At 41.6% G+C, this 15,368-nt stretch overlaps 1 protein-coding gene and 1 long non-coding RNA gene across 2 annotated transcripts in view; one reads left to right on the top strand and one right to left on the bottom strand.

The window, feature by feature from the left end:
• Positions 1-4,661: 4,661 nt before the first annotated feature.
• LOC121619985 (ectonucleotide pyrophosphatase/phosphodiesterase family member 3) overlaps positions 4,662-15,368 on the bottom strand; it is a 34,597-nt gene continuing 23,890 nt past the window's right edge. The window contains exons 21-24 of the mRNA XM_041955921.1: positions 7,387-7,464; positions 7,165-7,297; positions 6,516-6,672; positions 4,662-5,410 (exon numbers count right to left, since the gene is read on the bottom strand). Of these exons, the coding sequence (XP_041811855.1) occupies positions 5,237-5,410; positions 6,516-6,672; positions 7,165-7,297; positions 7,387-7,464 (542 nt within the window). The 3' untranslated portion in view covers positions 4,662-5,236. The remainder of the gene's footprint in view (positions 5,411-6,515; positions 6,673-7,164; positions 7,298-7,386; positions 7,465-15,368) is intronic.
• Positions 12,064-14,286, top strand: LOC121619115. The gene is made up of 4 exons (XR_006007515.1): positions 12,064-12,162; positions 12,853-12,930; positions 13,019-13,072; positions 13,180-14,286. It is a non-coding gene; the product is annotated as an uncharacterized LOC121619115 (long non-coding RNA).

Raw genomic sequence — 15,368 nt, 5'->3', positions numbered from 1 at the left:
TGTAGTGATGCATACGGGGCCCAAATAAATATATAATAATTTGCCAAATATTGATTAATAAATAAATGGTTAGTGAATAAATAATTTTATAAATAAATAATTTGTTGTTTTTCTTTTAAAAATGCAAATAAAATTGTGAAATAAGTAAATAAATGGTGAAATCTGTCTGTGGAGATTCTCATCGTACTTCTAAGGTTCTTCCAAAGGGCAACTTTTTTTTTCATACAAACATCTTAGAAAATTCATATGTACATTCTGCATTACACTGTGATTCTTTACTGTAGTGTAGATACACTTAAATCATTCATACATCAATAATGATAATCCCTCACTTTAATGCATGTACAGTAATATACAGTGTGCAGTATGAAATATTAAAGCACTCTGGAAGTGGGGATCATGTCAAGGACAAAAAAAGACTTGAACTTGTAATGTTTTATTTCGACATTATTAACGATGACGGGTGACATCGCTGTTCACTCGTGCTCAGTTCAGATTCGCACAGTGATGTGCTCTTTCTAACAGGAACACTACAGGCTGCAGTGTGTCTCTATGATCCTCTTGCTCTTCAGTTGCTACATGTTGCAACACATGACGGTGACGGTAGTCTGCAGAGTTTATCGGCTATAGCAGATTAAAGCATTAGTATTTAAAGTATGTGGTTTGGAGGATAGTGTAGATCCGAGACGAACCTGACAGAAGGGCCAGAGGGAAAAAGGCACTTTTACAAATCCGTGTACTTCAGCACCAAGGACAGCGCCGTGGATTCATCAGTACGCAGTACAGCGAGGCGACTGATAGCTCCGCGTCATGGTCGGGGTCTTTGATTCCCTTCATCCCCTCCCAAAAAAATCCCCTATTGATTCATTCTTGGTCTGACAGTCACCTGTTTTTAAGGAGCTGGCTCATTTCCCTTGTTGTTTTATGAATGGGGGGAATACCGAAGAACTTGCAGTGGTGGTCGCTGACTGACTCCGCAGATGAGCTCCCAGCGGGCCAGACCGCTTGTTTTGGTTTTACTTGCTTTCCGCCCACACTCTGACACACACGGGCAACAAAGCAAATCTCCCAAAGCAGACTGACCTGAAATGACTGCTGTGATGAGAGCGACATGAGCCACACGGCTGGAAGTGGAGTGTGACGGAGCATCGGTTGTGGTCACACCTCGTGGGAATGAGGTGTAAATGAAGCATCAATGCGTTCGAACCGCAGGGACTGCAAAACCAGCTGTTCAGGCAGCTGCTGAGGTGCTGAAAGGACAGCGGCCGATCAAAAAGGCTGACAAATATCAAGAAATCTATATTTTCAACCAGGCTGATTAAAGTTATTTGTCTTTTTCCTGCACCCGCCCTATGGAGCTACGGCAGGTGGGGGAATTTCAGATTTATTGGTTCACAACAGCCGCCTGTGGACACAAACGTAATGTTTCCACAACTTTCTTTCAACAGTAAAGGAAACATAATGCTGTAAAATGAGGAAATGAAACAGATGTGGCAAGTACAAAAATATTTTTATGATTGAATGTAACGTTCCCTGACAACCTGTTCACCAAAATATCTGAAAGCCAATAAAATATTCATTAGAAATGCATTTTTTTAAAGGGAAATTTCAGTTTTATGTTAACTGCATAGCAAAGCACAAAATGGTCGATTCAGCAAGAGCTGCCCACGCTGAAACTCAGTTCCTCACGGCAGCGGAGGACAGTTTGAGCATCTGAACCACCAGTTGGGATCTCTGTCAGAGAAGAGAACAAGGTTTTCCTTTTGAGCGCCATGTACACACCCAATGGCTGCCCAGCTAAAAAAGCTAAAAGAGTGTCTAGCTCCTCTTGACACAGACGAGTGTCCGTCACTGCACGTCAAATGACGCCTCTGGTTCCAGACGGAAGGACAACAGATTTTGCAGCAGGAGAATTCAGCTTTCTCTATAAATAAAGCACACACTGAGGAATTTATTGCTTCAATTGACTGCATTTACCATCAAGCCTGATCGCACATCCACATAAAAAGCGTCTCTGAAATGGTATGAGCAGCATCATGGTTTAAAGCATGAGACACGTCGTGTTTAACGCTTAGCCAAAGTGGGATTTTCCCCTGACCTTTATCCGAAGTGCTTCTGTAGTCCAAACATCCTGAACTGGACTCAGGATGTGTGAAAGTCCCGCATTTCATGCGCTCACCCTCCACCCAACAACCCGCCTGCAGCTTCCGTGTGGTGCGCATGTGTAGCGCTTCATTTACTGGAAAAAATCAGGATCATCATCACAACGTAACAACAAATAAGTGTCGTTTAAATGTAAACTCCAGGAGACAGAAATAGACGTGAAGCATTAGAAAATGTTAGTATGCTAATATTTGCATATTAGCACAAAGCACAGCTGAGGCGAATGGGACTATCATTAGTTGAAAGGTGGTCTCCAGGTGTGAGCGAGGACAGTAAGGGGGACTGTAGGATGAAAATGCTTCTTCACCTTGTTTTAATTTTTCAGAGAAGAAAAACATCTGGACCCGTATTCCTAAAGATTCTAAGAATCCTTTCAGAGAGCTCCTATCTTAACCTAAAAATTCTCACTCTCAGAGAACTCTGAGCAAGGACTGGACAGAAACTCCTATCTTAGTGAGGAGGTGTGGTTGACCCCCGTTGCTGGGGATGAGTCATCATTTCAAACGCTGTGATTGGTTGATCCCAAAAGTTAGATAAAGGTGTTTAGCTCAGTTGGTAGAGCAATCCTATCCTGCATGTCATTCTCCCTCTTTCTGCCTCCCATTTCCTGTCTCTCTCTCAACTGTTCTGTCAATTAAAGGCCAAAAAGCCCAAAAAATATACTTAAAAAAAAAAAGCTAGATAAAAAATATACTTTTGGTGATAATGGGCAAAGGATGGACCCTCAAATCGATAAAGTTAATCATAGAATCTAATCTTATGAAGACTGTGCAATTGTAAAACAAAATATATTTCACATAAAAGAAAATATCTGTTAAATGAATAGTAAGCTATACTTTAAAATTATCCTTCAAAATGTGTGAAAACTTGCACAGTATTCACATACTGATGTCTTTGCACTAAGAATCTTTAGGAATACGGGCCCAGATTTGTTCAGACTCTGGTCATATTCTGCTGTGCCTGCGAGCCTCTTTTAATTTCCTGTTTCCTTCGAGAGGAAGTTCGCTGGAACACCCTCAAAGACAGAAAACATTATAACCTTGAGCCACATGTCTGGCTTGTGTCTAATGTCTTCCACCATTTACTGGCATCGCCTGCTACCCTCACAGCCACAACCTGACCTTAAATAACCTCCTCTCTCCTGTTCTCTGTCACACCTGCTGCTTCACTGCTCGCCTGAACCCTCTGCATGCTTTCCATTAGACTGATTGCGCTGTCTCTTACTGGAAATCTGCTTACTGATAGATCTGATGGGCCAGTGGAAGCAGTGGGCTGCCTTGGAAATCCCATTACCGCAATAGATATATTGTTACGCAGCCTTTCAGCTGTTTTAATTGCTGCTTCATGTCTATTTCTGTCCATTCATTATCAAAAATAACTCAATATGCATGATGTGGACTACAGTATGAACTCATGTACCACAATATGACACTAATATAAAGTCCCAAAATAAAATTGAAAAGATTACAAGAATGAATCATCTGAACATTTGAGACTGAATAATCAAAGAGATCTATTTCCTGTTCAATACAGCAGAAAATCCTGTTTTACTCCTGAATGCTTCAACTTGAATCCTTTCCAAGAAAGCACTTCTATTTTCCCAGAACTGCCTCCAGAATCCATTTGTGTTTAAACTTAGCATCAGCGCCACAGTGTGTATGTGGTTCCAGCGGACCACGTACAGGTTTGTGGTTACATTTACAAGGAACTGAATCAGCCAGACCAGAGACTTACACGAACCTGTGAAGAGGACTACCTATCATCAGTACTGCTATGTCACCTGCAGGGACACATTCGCTTCAACGTGGCCTCATCCGACATACGCACACTGGCAAAAAACACATTTAATTAAGTTAACTTGCACCCTTTAAACCAGTGGTTCTCAAGCTAGGGCCACCGCCTCTGAGTGGGTATAAAGCCACCGCGGGAGGAGCTTGGATGACCAGGGGGAAAATCTGGAGTGTAGGCCGGTTGGCTGGTGCCAGACTCAGACACAGACACAGCACTAACCAGACGTAAGCAAACCGGCCGTCAGCCATTGCTGTTGTTATTTCATGCACATGATCAATGTGCATCATCATTGTGAGTCTGTGACACAGTCTGTTGACTTCCTCTCTGTGCAAAGGCTTGAAGACACAGTGAAATGATGAACCCGGTGTCCCGGGGTTAATGATTCATTTATTTCTTGGTACATGCTAAACATGTTTCTCTGAATCCTTTATTTAGGCAAAGTGACTTGTGGTAACACTACACTTGGCTGTTAGCCGGTGGGCAGGTAGCAGAGTGACATCAGGATGTGTATGTTTGGACTTTAGCTGGTAAATGTGTTCATTTAACCCTCCTCCTCCTCCTCCTCCTCCTCCTCCTCAGCTCACTCAGATTCCTGCAGATCACAGTTTCACTGACTGGAAACTACAGCTCTTTCTTTTTCCAGTTTAATCCAACAAATGTTTATTTCTTTTAATGCAACTGTTTCTTTATTACTGATGCCAAATCTGTCATGACTGACGGTTTTGAGTTTTTATTGACAGCAATAGGTAAAAAATTACAAAAACACATTCCCTTAACAAGAAATCCTCATGGGAAACTTCTGCCGCCTCCAGTGCAATGAAGCTGAATTTAAATGTGCTCATCACAGATCTGAAAAATATATGTGAAAGAATTCAACGGGAAAATTTGTCGAAATAGTGAACACTGTTTTTTATAATTCTTGGTACAACATAAAGACAAAAAGGCCTAAAAATATCTAACAAAAATGAAGAGAAACAGCATTTGATCTCTGACAGTCCAGCAAACTAAAAAAAAGATGTTTTTCCACTTTAATAATAATAATAATGATAATAATAATATGAATTTCATCCAGTCTCATTTGGATTTGGCATGAAATAATCTCTTAAATGCAGAAAAGAGAATAAAAAGACACAAATCACAAATCGAAAGAGAAGATTAAATAACACAAAAATCTAATTAACCATTGAAAGTTTAAAATTGAATAAATAAACACTGTTGGATAATTGATTATTAGTGAATTGATTGCTCAATATTACAACACTTTTACAGATATTGAACATATTTATTGCTTTCTTTGAATGGCAGCTGTGGGGCGGGTCTTCAGCTTCAGCAGCTGTGAGACTGTACGGCCGCTGTCCTGGTAGAAGTCCAATCCTGCAAGCCATTCGACATCTCTGACCCGTGATTGGTGGAACCACATGAGATCTTCAACCCAATAAGATTCAGCTTCTGTACTCTGTCAACGCAAAACAAGAAGTGACGAAAAATATTAGATCTGCTTTCTGTTGCTTCGGTCTGAGGCTGTGATACAGGTCCTGATTCTTAACTTAGTCCAATGAAACATCTCAAGCTCAGGCTGGAATTTGTCGCCTTTCTTCAAAAGCGACTGTCTAGATCATCACAAAACCTGGTCCAGACATTCATGGTCTCCTGATGATTCATCTCAACATTGTCAGTGATCCCCTGACATCGAAGTCACTAGATCACTATAAATATGAAAATCTAATGGACAGACTACCATAGACTCTGCTGAGCATCTTCAGGCTCTCCAGAGGATAAAACCTTTCTATTTGACACACCTTTAAACAATAATTCAGGCGTCTATTTATATTCTGCTGGACAGTCTGGGTGTTTTCATGTGGTTTAAATATACATACGTAACCAAAATACAGTGTTGGAATGAGAATCAATTACAAGTAATTAATTAATTATATGCACCAGTTGCCGCGGATCAGCTGTAGCATGCTAACTGGCTAACCACAGCTAGTCAAAGGTCATGTGATGTCACTGCTCCACTGTATGGGAGCATTACAGGGAAAATGGACAATGATTAGTGTCAAACGGTGTCATGGAGACACTACAAACACTTGTCTTACGCCGCCATCACCCGAACCTGTCGATTAGCGGAACAAGACAGAAACAGTATTTGAGTGCCTTAACCGGTCAACACGTTCTCATTCCAGTTTGTTGGTTATGGTGAGAACTATGGACAAATAAAAAAAAAAAAAGTTGCTTTCTACAACTGTTTTCTCTGCTGTGCTGAAGACGTAATAAACCGCGAGCCCGAAACCGAGCTCAGTTGTTACTGGCTCTTTAGTCTTCACTGTTTTTCCTTCCTCCTGTGTGTCGGTAAACGGGAGATTTGTCACTATTCCATGTAGGAACAAGAGACAGTGCTGCTTTGTTCAAATTTAGTCAGCATGAAAGCCAGTCAACAGGGCGTCAGACTCATATTGAGCCACACAAAGAGTTTCAGTGTACCTCTCTGGCCCGGTGTGAGGTGTCCAGTGGAGGAGGGTTGAGACAATCAACCCACATTATCCTGGACAGAGGTTTCTTACCCTGCAGCTCTCCGTGTTGTCCGGTCTGTGAGGCAGCAGAAAGGACACGGTCTGCAGCTCGCCGGTGCAGGAGGCCACTGGTTGTTCGGAGTCCTTGCATGTGCTCAGTACCACAAAGTAATGTGTTGGAATGGGGATGCTGGTACCCGACATAAACCTAGAGGCACACAAAAGCACATACATCCTCATTCATCAGTAAAGCAAAGCTGCAAGTGCAATGAAACATCAAAAGAGCACAGGAGTCCAAAATCATGGTCAACAAGTCCATTATGTTCTTTTTTGAAGCATCATGTTTCTTAGAGCACTGGCACTCACTGAAGGAATGTTTTAACAATCCTCCACCTTTTACAGTGTGGCAGTTTAACCCAGAGTCTGTTTACTTTGACTGGTAATGCAGCACACATTATAAGCATTATAATATAGGATTATCTGCAATTTAAGTCCATTCTCTGGCATCTTCTGTTCAACATCTGCATGAAAAAGATGAACATGAAGTGTCCTCAGAACACAGGGGCATTATATCTCATGGTGGGTTAATGTGATTAGATTTTCAGTCGTTCCAATGTGATTTTCTGAGTTGGCTCGCAGTGGTGCAGAACTTTGTCTTGAAAAAGACAAAGCTGTTGCTGAGTGAGTGAGTTAAACTTACTGCTGGATCTGCTCTGGAGTGTCGTACTGGCCGTCATAGTTGTAATCAAAAACGGGACCTGTCACCACGTTAATGCCGTTGTAAATGGAGGCATATTTCTTCAACAGGGTGCCTTGAAAGTACTTCCAGATCTCTAAAAGAAGAGAGGAGAAAAGATGAAATTCGAGGCAACTTTGCAAATGTCCAGCGTAGTTCGTGTCGTGATATTAACCAAGAACTTACTGGTAAACTCGGGGTACATTGGCACCACATTACTCAACAGCAGGGCGTCGTACTCTTGGTCCACTGTTTGATTCAGATCTGCAGAAACACGACAGAGCGTTGAAATGAACAGAGGAGGTTTTCTGTTTCAAACTTAATGCTTCTGTTTTATTAAACCTCAACCTCGCTTAAAGAAGTTTCAGCACTCTGCTGCATTTCACTGGGCTTGAAAACATACAATATATAACATATCACTGTTTAGGCCTTCCAGAGATCTGTGCTTGTAGAAGAATCCCTCTTTATATCCTTTTCAGTAAATATGTGATTAATTTTTCTGAAAATATATTCATCACAGGTATAAAAAAGTCTAATTTAGGTCGGTTTCAATCACTCTGACATACTGCATTGCGCTCTCAGGAGGACAAAGAGGACAGTTCTGCAGAGTTTCCATAGTACTGTGCAGCTAATCAGGGTGATGCCAAGGAAGTAGAGTACAATTCCTACAACATGCTTCTGTGCTACTTGTTGTAAGCTGATTTGTAACAAGAGACCTTTCTTTGGAAGAGAAACATCAAAGTATGTGAAGCAGACTAAAATGTGTGCAGTTTGTATTCTGCATAGAAAAGAAAAGAAAGTAAAAGTAGTGAGTGTGGAGGAACTAGAAGTCCGGCGTGACTTAGCATGTATTACATCCTGCACCACCTAGTCTGGTAAGAACTGACTCAGATCGCTTGCAGATACTAATTTCTGAAATTAAACTTCTGACACAAAATGAATCAGCTATCACGGCAACCAGCAGCCAACCACTCGTCCTCCTGACAGAGCAGACGCCTCGCCCACAGGAATTGCTGTGAAATAGCCCTAAAATGCGAACAAAGCCCACATAACGAAGTGAGAGTGGCAGGGCAGGAGACAACATCAAACACGAAATGGAAAGTGAGGATGTGCATGAGGCCTGTTCCGTGAGACAAGAATTAAAGCTTTGGCCAGATGCTCAAGAGACCGTGCTGGTGGTTTTAAATGCATGTGGTGGACGTGTCTCAGTAACACTACACTTGGCTGTTAGCCGGTGGGCACATAGCAGAGTGACATCAGGATGTGTATGTTTGGACTTTAGCTGGTAAATGTGTTCATTTAACCCTCCTCCTCCTCCTCCTCCTCCTCCTCCTCCTGAGCCAGCAGTCAGCTCACTCAGATTCCTGCAGATCACAGTTTCACTGACTGGAAACTACAGCTCTTTCTTTTTCCAGTTTAATCCAACAAATGTTTATTTCTTTTAATGCAACTGTGTCTCAGTCCTGTCTGGGTTTGTTGTTTTCTGGGTTTTTATTGTGTATTTGTGCTGCTTCCCTTCATACATTCTCCGAACTACTTTAGTAATGTTTTTTATTTTTTATTTTTTGTCTCCATGGACGTTTAGGCAATTGAGGGGGTTGCCATGTGCGAATTCGAAGGAAATTTTGCACCGGTGTTTGGTACGGTGGCATACACAAAAAAAACCCGCCCCTAACGGGGCCTAGGTGCTCGATAGCACCCCCTAACGTGATAAAGAGGCGGGGCTGGCATACTGTACAAATTATGGATAGACTAATCCTTCTATGGGGGTGTGTAAGGTCATATGATGCCATGGCCACGACCAACAGGAAGTGAGATAATTGTACTTTTTTCAGCTTTACATACAATGGAAATTGATGTACTTGTCCTACACCGTACATCCGATGAGCCTATTTTTTTGTCCACATGAGCTCAAGGCATTGACGATGAAGAATTGCCAAGGGTTTTTTGGGATCTCGTAAAAAAACAAGATGGCGGCTCGATGAATTTAGGTATCTTTTTAGAAAATAGAAAAAAAAAAATTAAAAATGTGTGCAGTATTTCCCAATGCTGTGCCTTCACAGGGTAATGTGTATTATGACTATGAACATTTCTATGTCTTAGAAATGAAAATATAGCATAGTGCCACCATGTGGTAGATGAATGAAGTACTAAAAATGTTGTATTTGATGTACTTGTCCTACACCATACATCCATACTGCTGACTTCTAAAGGGGTCCTTCATTGTATACTTTTCACAAGGCAAAAACTCATTGGATGGGTGATTCATGAAAAGGCTTTGTTGTGTATACATCATAAATAAGTTGTATGACTTGCACAAAAAGTACATCTGGACATGCTAAAAGCATTTTGGAAGATCATACTGTGGTCAGATGTTCCTGAACTAAAGTAATTTGCCCGTAACAAAGGAAGGTGTGTGTGGCAAAAAAAAAAAAAAACACTAACTAATTAACTAATTTCTATTAAATCTGGCATAAGGTGCATTCTATTCTGAGTCTCCATGGCTGAAAAGACACTATAAACTTTATTAAAGTTGAAGGCCTCACTATTCTTTTCAAATATCAGCAGATTTGTCAAAGAATGTTGAAGAGTCAGTCACAAAGCAAGAGCTGTGGCAATTTTAGACAGACCGGCAGGACAATGATTGCACTGCACAGATCAAAATTCAACAAGAAGTTTATGCAAAAGAACAAGTACAATGTCCTGAAATGGCCATAGCAATCTTGAGATCTTGTCATCCCTGAACATAAACCACACCTACCCTTGCCTACCAGATCATGCATAAATACAGACAACAGACAACAAAAGGACTTCCAAATCAACTCGTCAGATCTACACAGAAGAGGACTCGAGCCAACACCACTTCCTCCAGCCTTGGACAAGACAATCTTCTACAACATTTCACCTCCATATCCGAACAACCCAACAAACAGTAAGTTCATTTCAATTACAAAGTCAAAGTCAAAAAGTCAATTTATTGTTAGCTTTATTGTCAATTCTGCAGTATGTACAGGACAAACAGAGAATCAGCAGGGTGCATTTCAGAGTCCAGCCAGGGAGTGAGTGTGTGTGTGTGTGTGTGTGTGTGTTGGGGGGGGCAGCAGGGAGTTATAGTAAATAAATTAAAAGTTGCACAACAGTTTTTAACCCACGCTAGAACTCCTGTACTCTATTGGCCATTGTTTATTGCATGCCCCATTCTGTAGTTTACCACCTAACCTACAAAGGCGTACAACCAAAGTTCAATTTGAAATAATAAATTAACCAAAAGACTAAAAAAAAAATACTACACCTTTACGACAATAACATTTCTACCATTTTCCTATATCATTAATTGCAATGTATCCATAAACAAAGTGCCTAAACAAACTCAACAAGACCAATTCTAAGTGGAATTATGTGCATGCTGTCTGTGTGCTTGTGCGACGCCTGCTGCATAGAGATCGGGAGGGGCGTACGGTACGAACAGGAGAAAGGGAAATTGAGACGGAAACACTATTTTCAGTTTATAGCTCGAAAAGAGTGAAATGCACTCTGGGCCCAGCATCGCAACTCAAAACTTGTGCAAAAAAATCCTTGCCGGTCATCTGCAGGAGTCGATGAGCAGCCGACCCCGCTTAAACAGGCCAAGCTTTTTTCAAGTGCTGGAGCACAGAAGCAGGTAACACAGAAAGAGTTCAAGAGTTTGTGACTTTGTACGTAACCAGCTTTATACACTAAACACTAAGTGTTGATGGAGCTGTGATGTTTGTCCTGTATCTACTTGGTAAATTAAGAAATGGGAAAGTAAAGTAAGAAGTAGTGAAGTTGCTTTTCAAATGCAGTAACTAGTAAAGTAATGTCATTTCAATGTCATTAACACACACCAACACCTTTCTCCCAAATTTATCATTCTCTAATAACAAACATCAATTCCAAACATTTTCATTACACAATTCCTCTAGGCCAATACCACCAACACAAACTATACCACATCACTTCTGTAAATACAATTGACAATTATATCAACTCATTTTTGTACACAGAAAAACTATGGCTTCACCATCCAAGATCCCGAAAACTGGAATCACCAAAATCGACCAGTTTCTTAAAGGATACACCTTGCTCCTGGTAAGACTCCTTCCTATAAACATATCATACCTCCAAGAAATGAACTACAACACGTAATGTCTTCTAATCATGTCATACACTAACCCACCATCATACCACTTTTCAGTACCAAACCAACGACCACACGCTGAATCCACAAGACCTGCAACCAACCATCTTGGATTTAATGGCAGACAACAAACTCCTGCTGACCCAATACCACAGACAACAAACCGCAAGCCAACAGCAAATTCGCTTTCTTCAGAGCCAACTTCGACAAAAAAGCAAGGAGTTGCAACAATCACAAAACGACTGTGCATACTACAAAAAAATTGTGGTTCATATCTTTGGATCAGACCCATTAGGTAAGCCAACACAACCCAAACTACATTACAAACACAGTGCGTCTGTTTCTTACTGTAACACAGCACCCTCAGGTATCCATCAAATTATAACACTTCAATTATACCATAACACACATCATACACCTCAACCCAACACCATCTTTTGCACATTGCCCCCTGATCGACATAAATTAATACAAAAACATGTTCCACAAAACTGTTTCTTCGAATAACATCTTTTTTTTCATCTGGTTTCTTCCTCGGCTCTCGAGGAAGGCGGCCGTTTTTTCTTTCGCTCCCTCCCTGCCCTTATCTACCCTGCTACTGCTCTTTGTCCTGTGCTGTCTCTGTCTAAACTATCTCGGAGCCTCTCTCTGCATTCTCCTCCAAATCCAAAAATGATGGATCTGGTCAGCTGGTCTCTCAATGCAATTGACAATATTTTCTCCACAATGAAGATGTGTGAAGGAGAACTTGCCTGCCCTGACGAAACGTTTGCAGCCGGCTACACGTTGGACTCCTGGGAGAGGTGGAGGATCGTGTGTCTGTCGGGTCTTTCCGTTGCGTTGGATTTATGATCTCAGGCTTTCTGCTGTTGGCTTTGCTGGGTACCTGATCTATTGCATTAAAAAGGAAGACGCTGGCTGCCTTGATTGAGGAAATGTGCAGGGCTGCCAGCACTCAGACTCAAGCGATTTGTGAGCTCAGTCGTACTGGATGCGAATTCTGAGCACAGTCGCTGGACGGAGACCAACTTGGCCAGAACTGGTATCCGGGCAGATTCAGCCTAACTGAATCAGTCAAGCTGAATATGGCCAAGTTGGTATCTGTCCAGCGAAGTGGCATAATTGGCATAAGAAATATTGGAGCAAGCTACCAGAGAGACTCAAGGGCAGACAGAAAATTCCAGTGTCAGCCCCTCCCAAAACAATTTGTCGCCAACAATCTCCACAATCTCAGACTGTGCCCAAGCGGCACAGTCTGAGATTAGCTTTTTTTCTCCTCTCCCTCCCCTCCTGTTTTCATTTGTTATAAGCGATGCGCCGCCCTCTGGCTGCATCGTGGTTCTCCTGTCCCTGTCTTCCCATGTCAATTATTTTTTACTGTCTTTTGTGCCATTGTGTCCTCCGAACCGAACAGAATTTCGTAGCACTTGGAAACTTGTGTAATGACAATAAATGATTCCTGATTCCTGATTCCTGATTTTTGTCTCTTACAGGAACACCAACAACTCCCGTTACCTTGCCAACCACCAACCAAACAAACCAGCCACCTCTGCATCCCAACCCCAGGAATGGTACACCTGCAACATCTACACCACACATAACTACATATTTAACCTCTACCACAACAACTCAACTAAAAACTTGTTGTTTTTTTTCCAGAACAACCAAGCACCAGCATACAACCAGATTTCACAGCAACAAACTAACCCCTTGGTAAGTTTCTACATCAAATAAATATAATGCACCATGTCCCACCAATACAACCAACATCCAACACAACATAAGTGCAATAACTTGCCCATTATGCTATTGAATTCCAGGCATCATCAACCCCATTCCAAAGGAAGACACCACCAACCACCAGAACACCACAACTACCTACCACATTAGCTTTAGGCAACACTTTGGTTGAAATTAGAGAAAGTTCAGAGTTTGGGTAAAGAGATCTTTATCTAACCATAACCAAGTACCTAAACAGAACCACAGCAAGTTTCATAATGTATTAATTAATCAATATTACGTTGCTACAGCTACAGCTTCTTTACAACTTAAATGCTCATAGAAAACACAATCTGGACACACTGATCAGGTTTTCCTTCTAAAAAACATATTAGTTGTGTGTGAATGTCATTTTAAGAGACAGAGTTGACCATGAAAAGGGAAATGGAAGGGATGTTAATATTGAAAAAAAGGATGCAGTGCAGAGTAGAGTAAAAACGGAGCCCGCAAACCTTCTGTGGGCTGAATTCAGCTGTTTTTTGACATGAGGGCCAGGCTCAGGGGGAGATAAGAAGCTAACGCCCGGCTAGGGACGACTGTCGCAGGAACACAAGTTGTGTGTTTCAGCTTGTTGGGTGATGTGGGCGTTTGTTATGAGAGGCCACATGCTGATGGGCAGTGGGGGAGGTTGGGCTGAAATTCTGTGGAAGTTACAAATGTGAGTATCAGGCTCAGATAGCGACGGAGGAAGTGATGAGATGCTCACATCCTTTTCATCAGGAGGTAAATATTCGTGCGCGTGTGTGCGTGCATGAGACGCGAGAGTGTGGATGGTGTGAACTTGTTTGGGTGTCGGTTTTGCATACTGGGTGGGTAGAGGAAGCCGTGCGTCAGGTTCCCAGCACCCTTGTACTGATTACAGGAGGCGCTCTGGGATGGTTGCAGTCTGACATCAGGCCTCAAACAGTTGTTCACTGTGCAACAACCATCCCTTCTCTCTCTCTCTATCACTCTCTCACTCTCAACACTCAAACATGTCCAGTTAACTTATTATATATCCAATTTGTACATAAAAATATATTTACTGTTATGTTACAACAATGTGAGTGCTTTTCCTCTGTATATTTTTTTTTCTAGAAAACATATGTCTACACAACAATCTTTGTACCTGAACAAAGTGAATTATCTAAATACATCAACCTTTGTACTTCAACAATGTCTTATTTCTTTGATTGTAAATAAAAACATAACATCCAAACAAGATCTAATGCTTGTCTATCACTTCAACAAATCAGTCATTCCACCACAGTAAATTAGAGACAGAGAAGACTGGTACTGTGGTGTATGATGCCACTTCTCAAGTCACCCAGCAGGGCGGGGACAAGAGAAGATTGTTGTCCCAAGTACAAGAACAATGTGACCCACAACTGAGATCTCATTATATATTACATATTTTCCATGAGTGGCTTTTCTGAGTCTGTGCCAGGCCCGCGCAAAGCAATTACGTTCCTGCCACAACTTTACAATAACACTAGCCGTCACTTTCTTCCTGCAAATTAGATGAGAATGTTTTCATGATATAGATTACATTTTCAAGGAAGGACTTTTTTCTCACAAATGCTCTACATGCATCATTAACTACAAATGGCCGCTGTTGGTATTTGATCTGATAAATACTTTATCTATTACATTTGATATTTATCCATTACACTGGCATTCTCTTTCTCTTTCTCCTTCTCTCTCTCTGAAATCTCACACCTGCTTTCACAGCAGGAGGCCAATGCCTTCCTCCTGCTCTTCCACTCGCCTATTGTCTGCTGCTATTTGCCTGCTCTACTTCTTCTTCTTCTTCTTCTTCATCTCTCTCTCTCTCTCTCTATCTATCTCTCTCTCTCTCTTTCTGTGTGTGTGTGTCTGTGTGTGTGTGTGTGAGGTGGGAATCATTAGAAGCTAATAGTGGTATGCACTTCAACAACAGCCTCCGCAGCCAATTGAAATGTTGGAAAGTTTGCAATTAGATTTTAACAATCTTATTCTATCGCTTACTTCACTCGTGTCTCTGTACTGTGCAAAGACTTTTGTAGCTCATATCCCTTCTGATCTGTTTGCCCGGTAACAAAGAAGGTCAATACGATGATCTGGTCATATAGGAAAAGATGATGGGCTCGGGGGGGGGCAGTATGCCACGTTTCGAGCCGGAGGTGCGAGGGCCCTTTATCGCCACTTGTGGCTTTAATTCACCTCATTCCCGTCCACCCATCTCTCTACCTGCACCACGTCTGACTCCAGT

Source organism: Chelmon rostratus, chromosome 16 (assembly GCF_017976325.1).
Source record: "Chelmon rostratus isolate fCheRos1 chromosome 16, fCheRos1.pri, whole genome shotgun sequence".
Classification (NCBI taxonomy): domain Eukaryota; kingdom Metazoa; phylum Chordata; class Actinopteri; order Chaetodontiformes; family Chaetodontidae; genus Chelmon; species Chelmon rostratus.
Note: the sequence above shows the minus strand (reverse complement) of the source record. Positions and strands in the feature narration are given on the sequence as shown.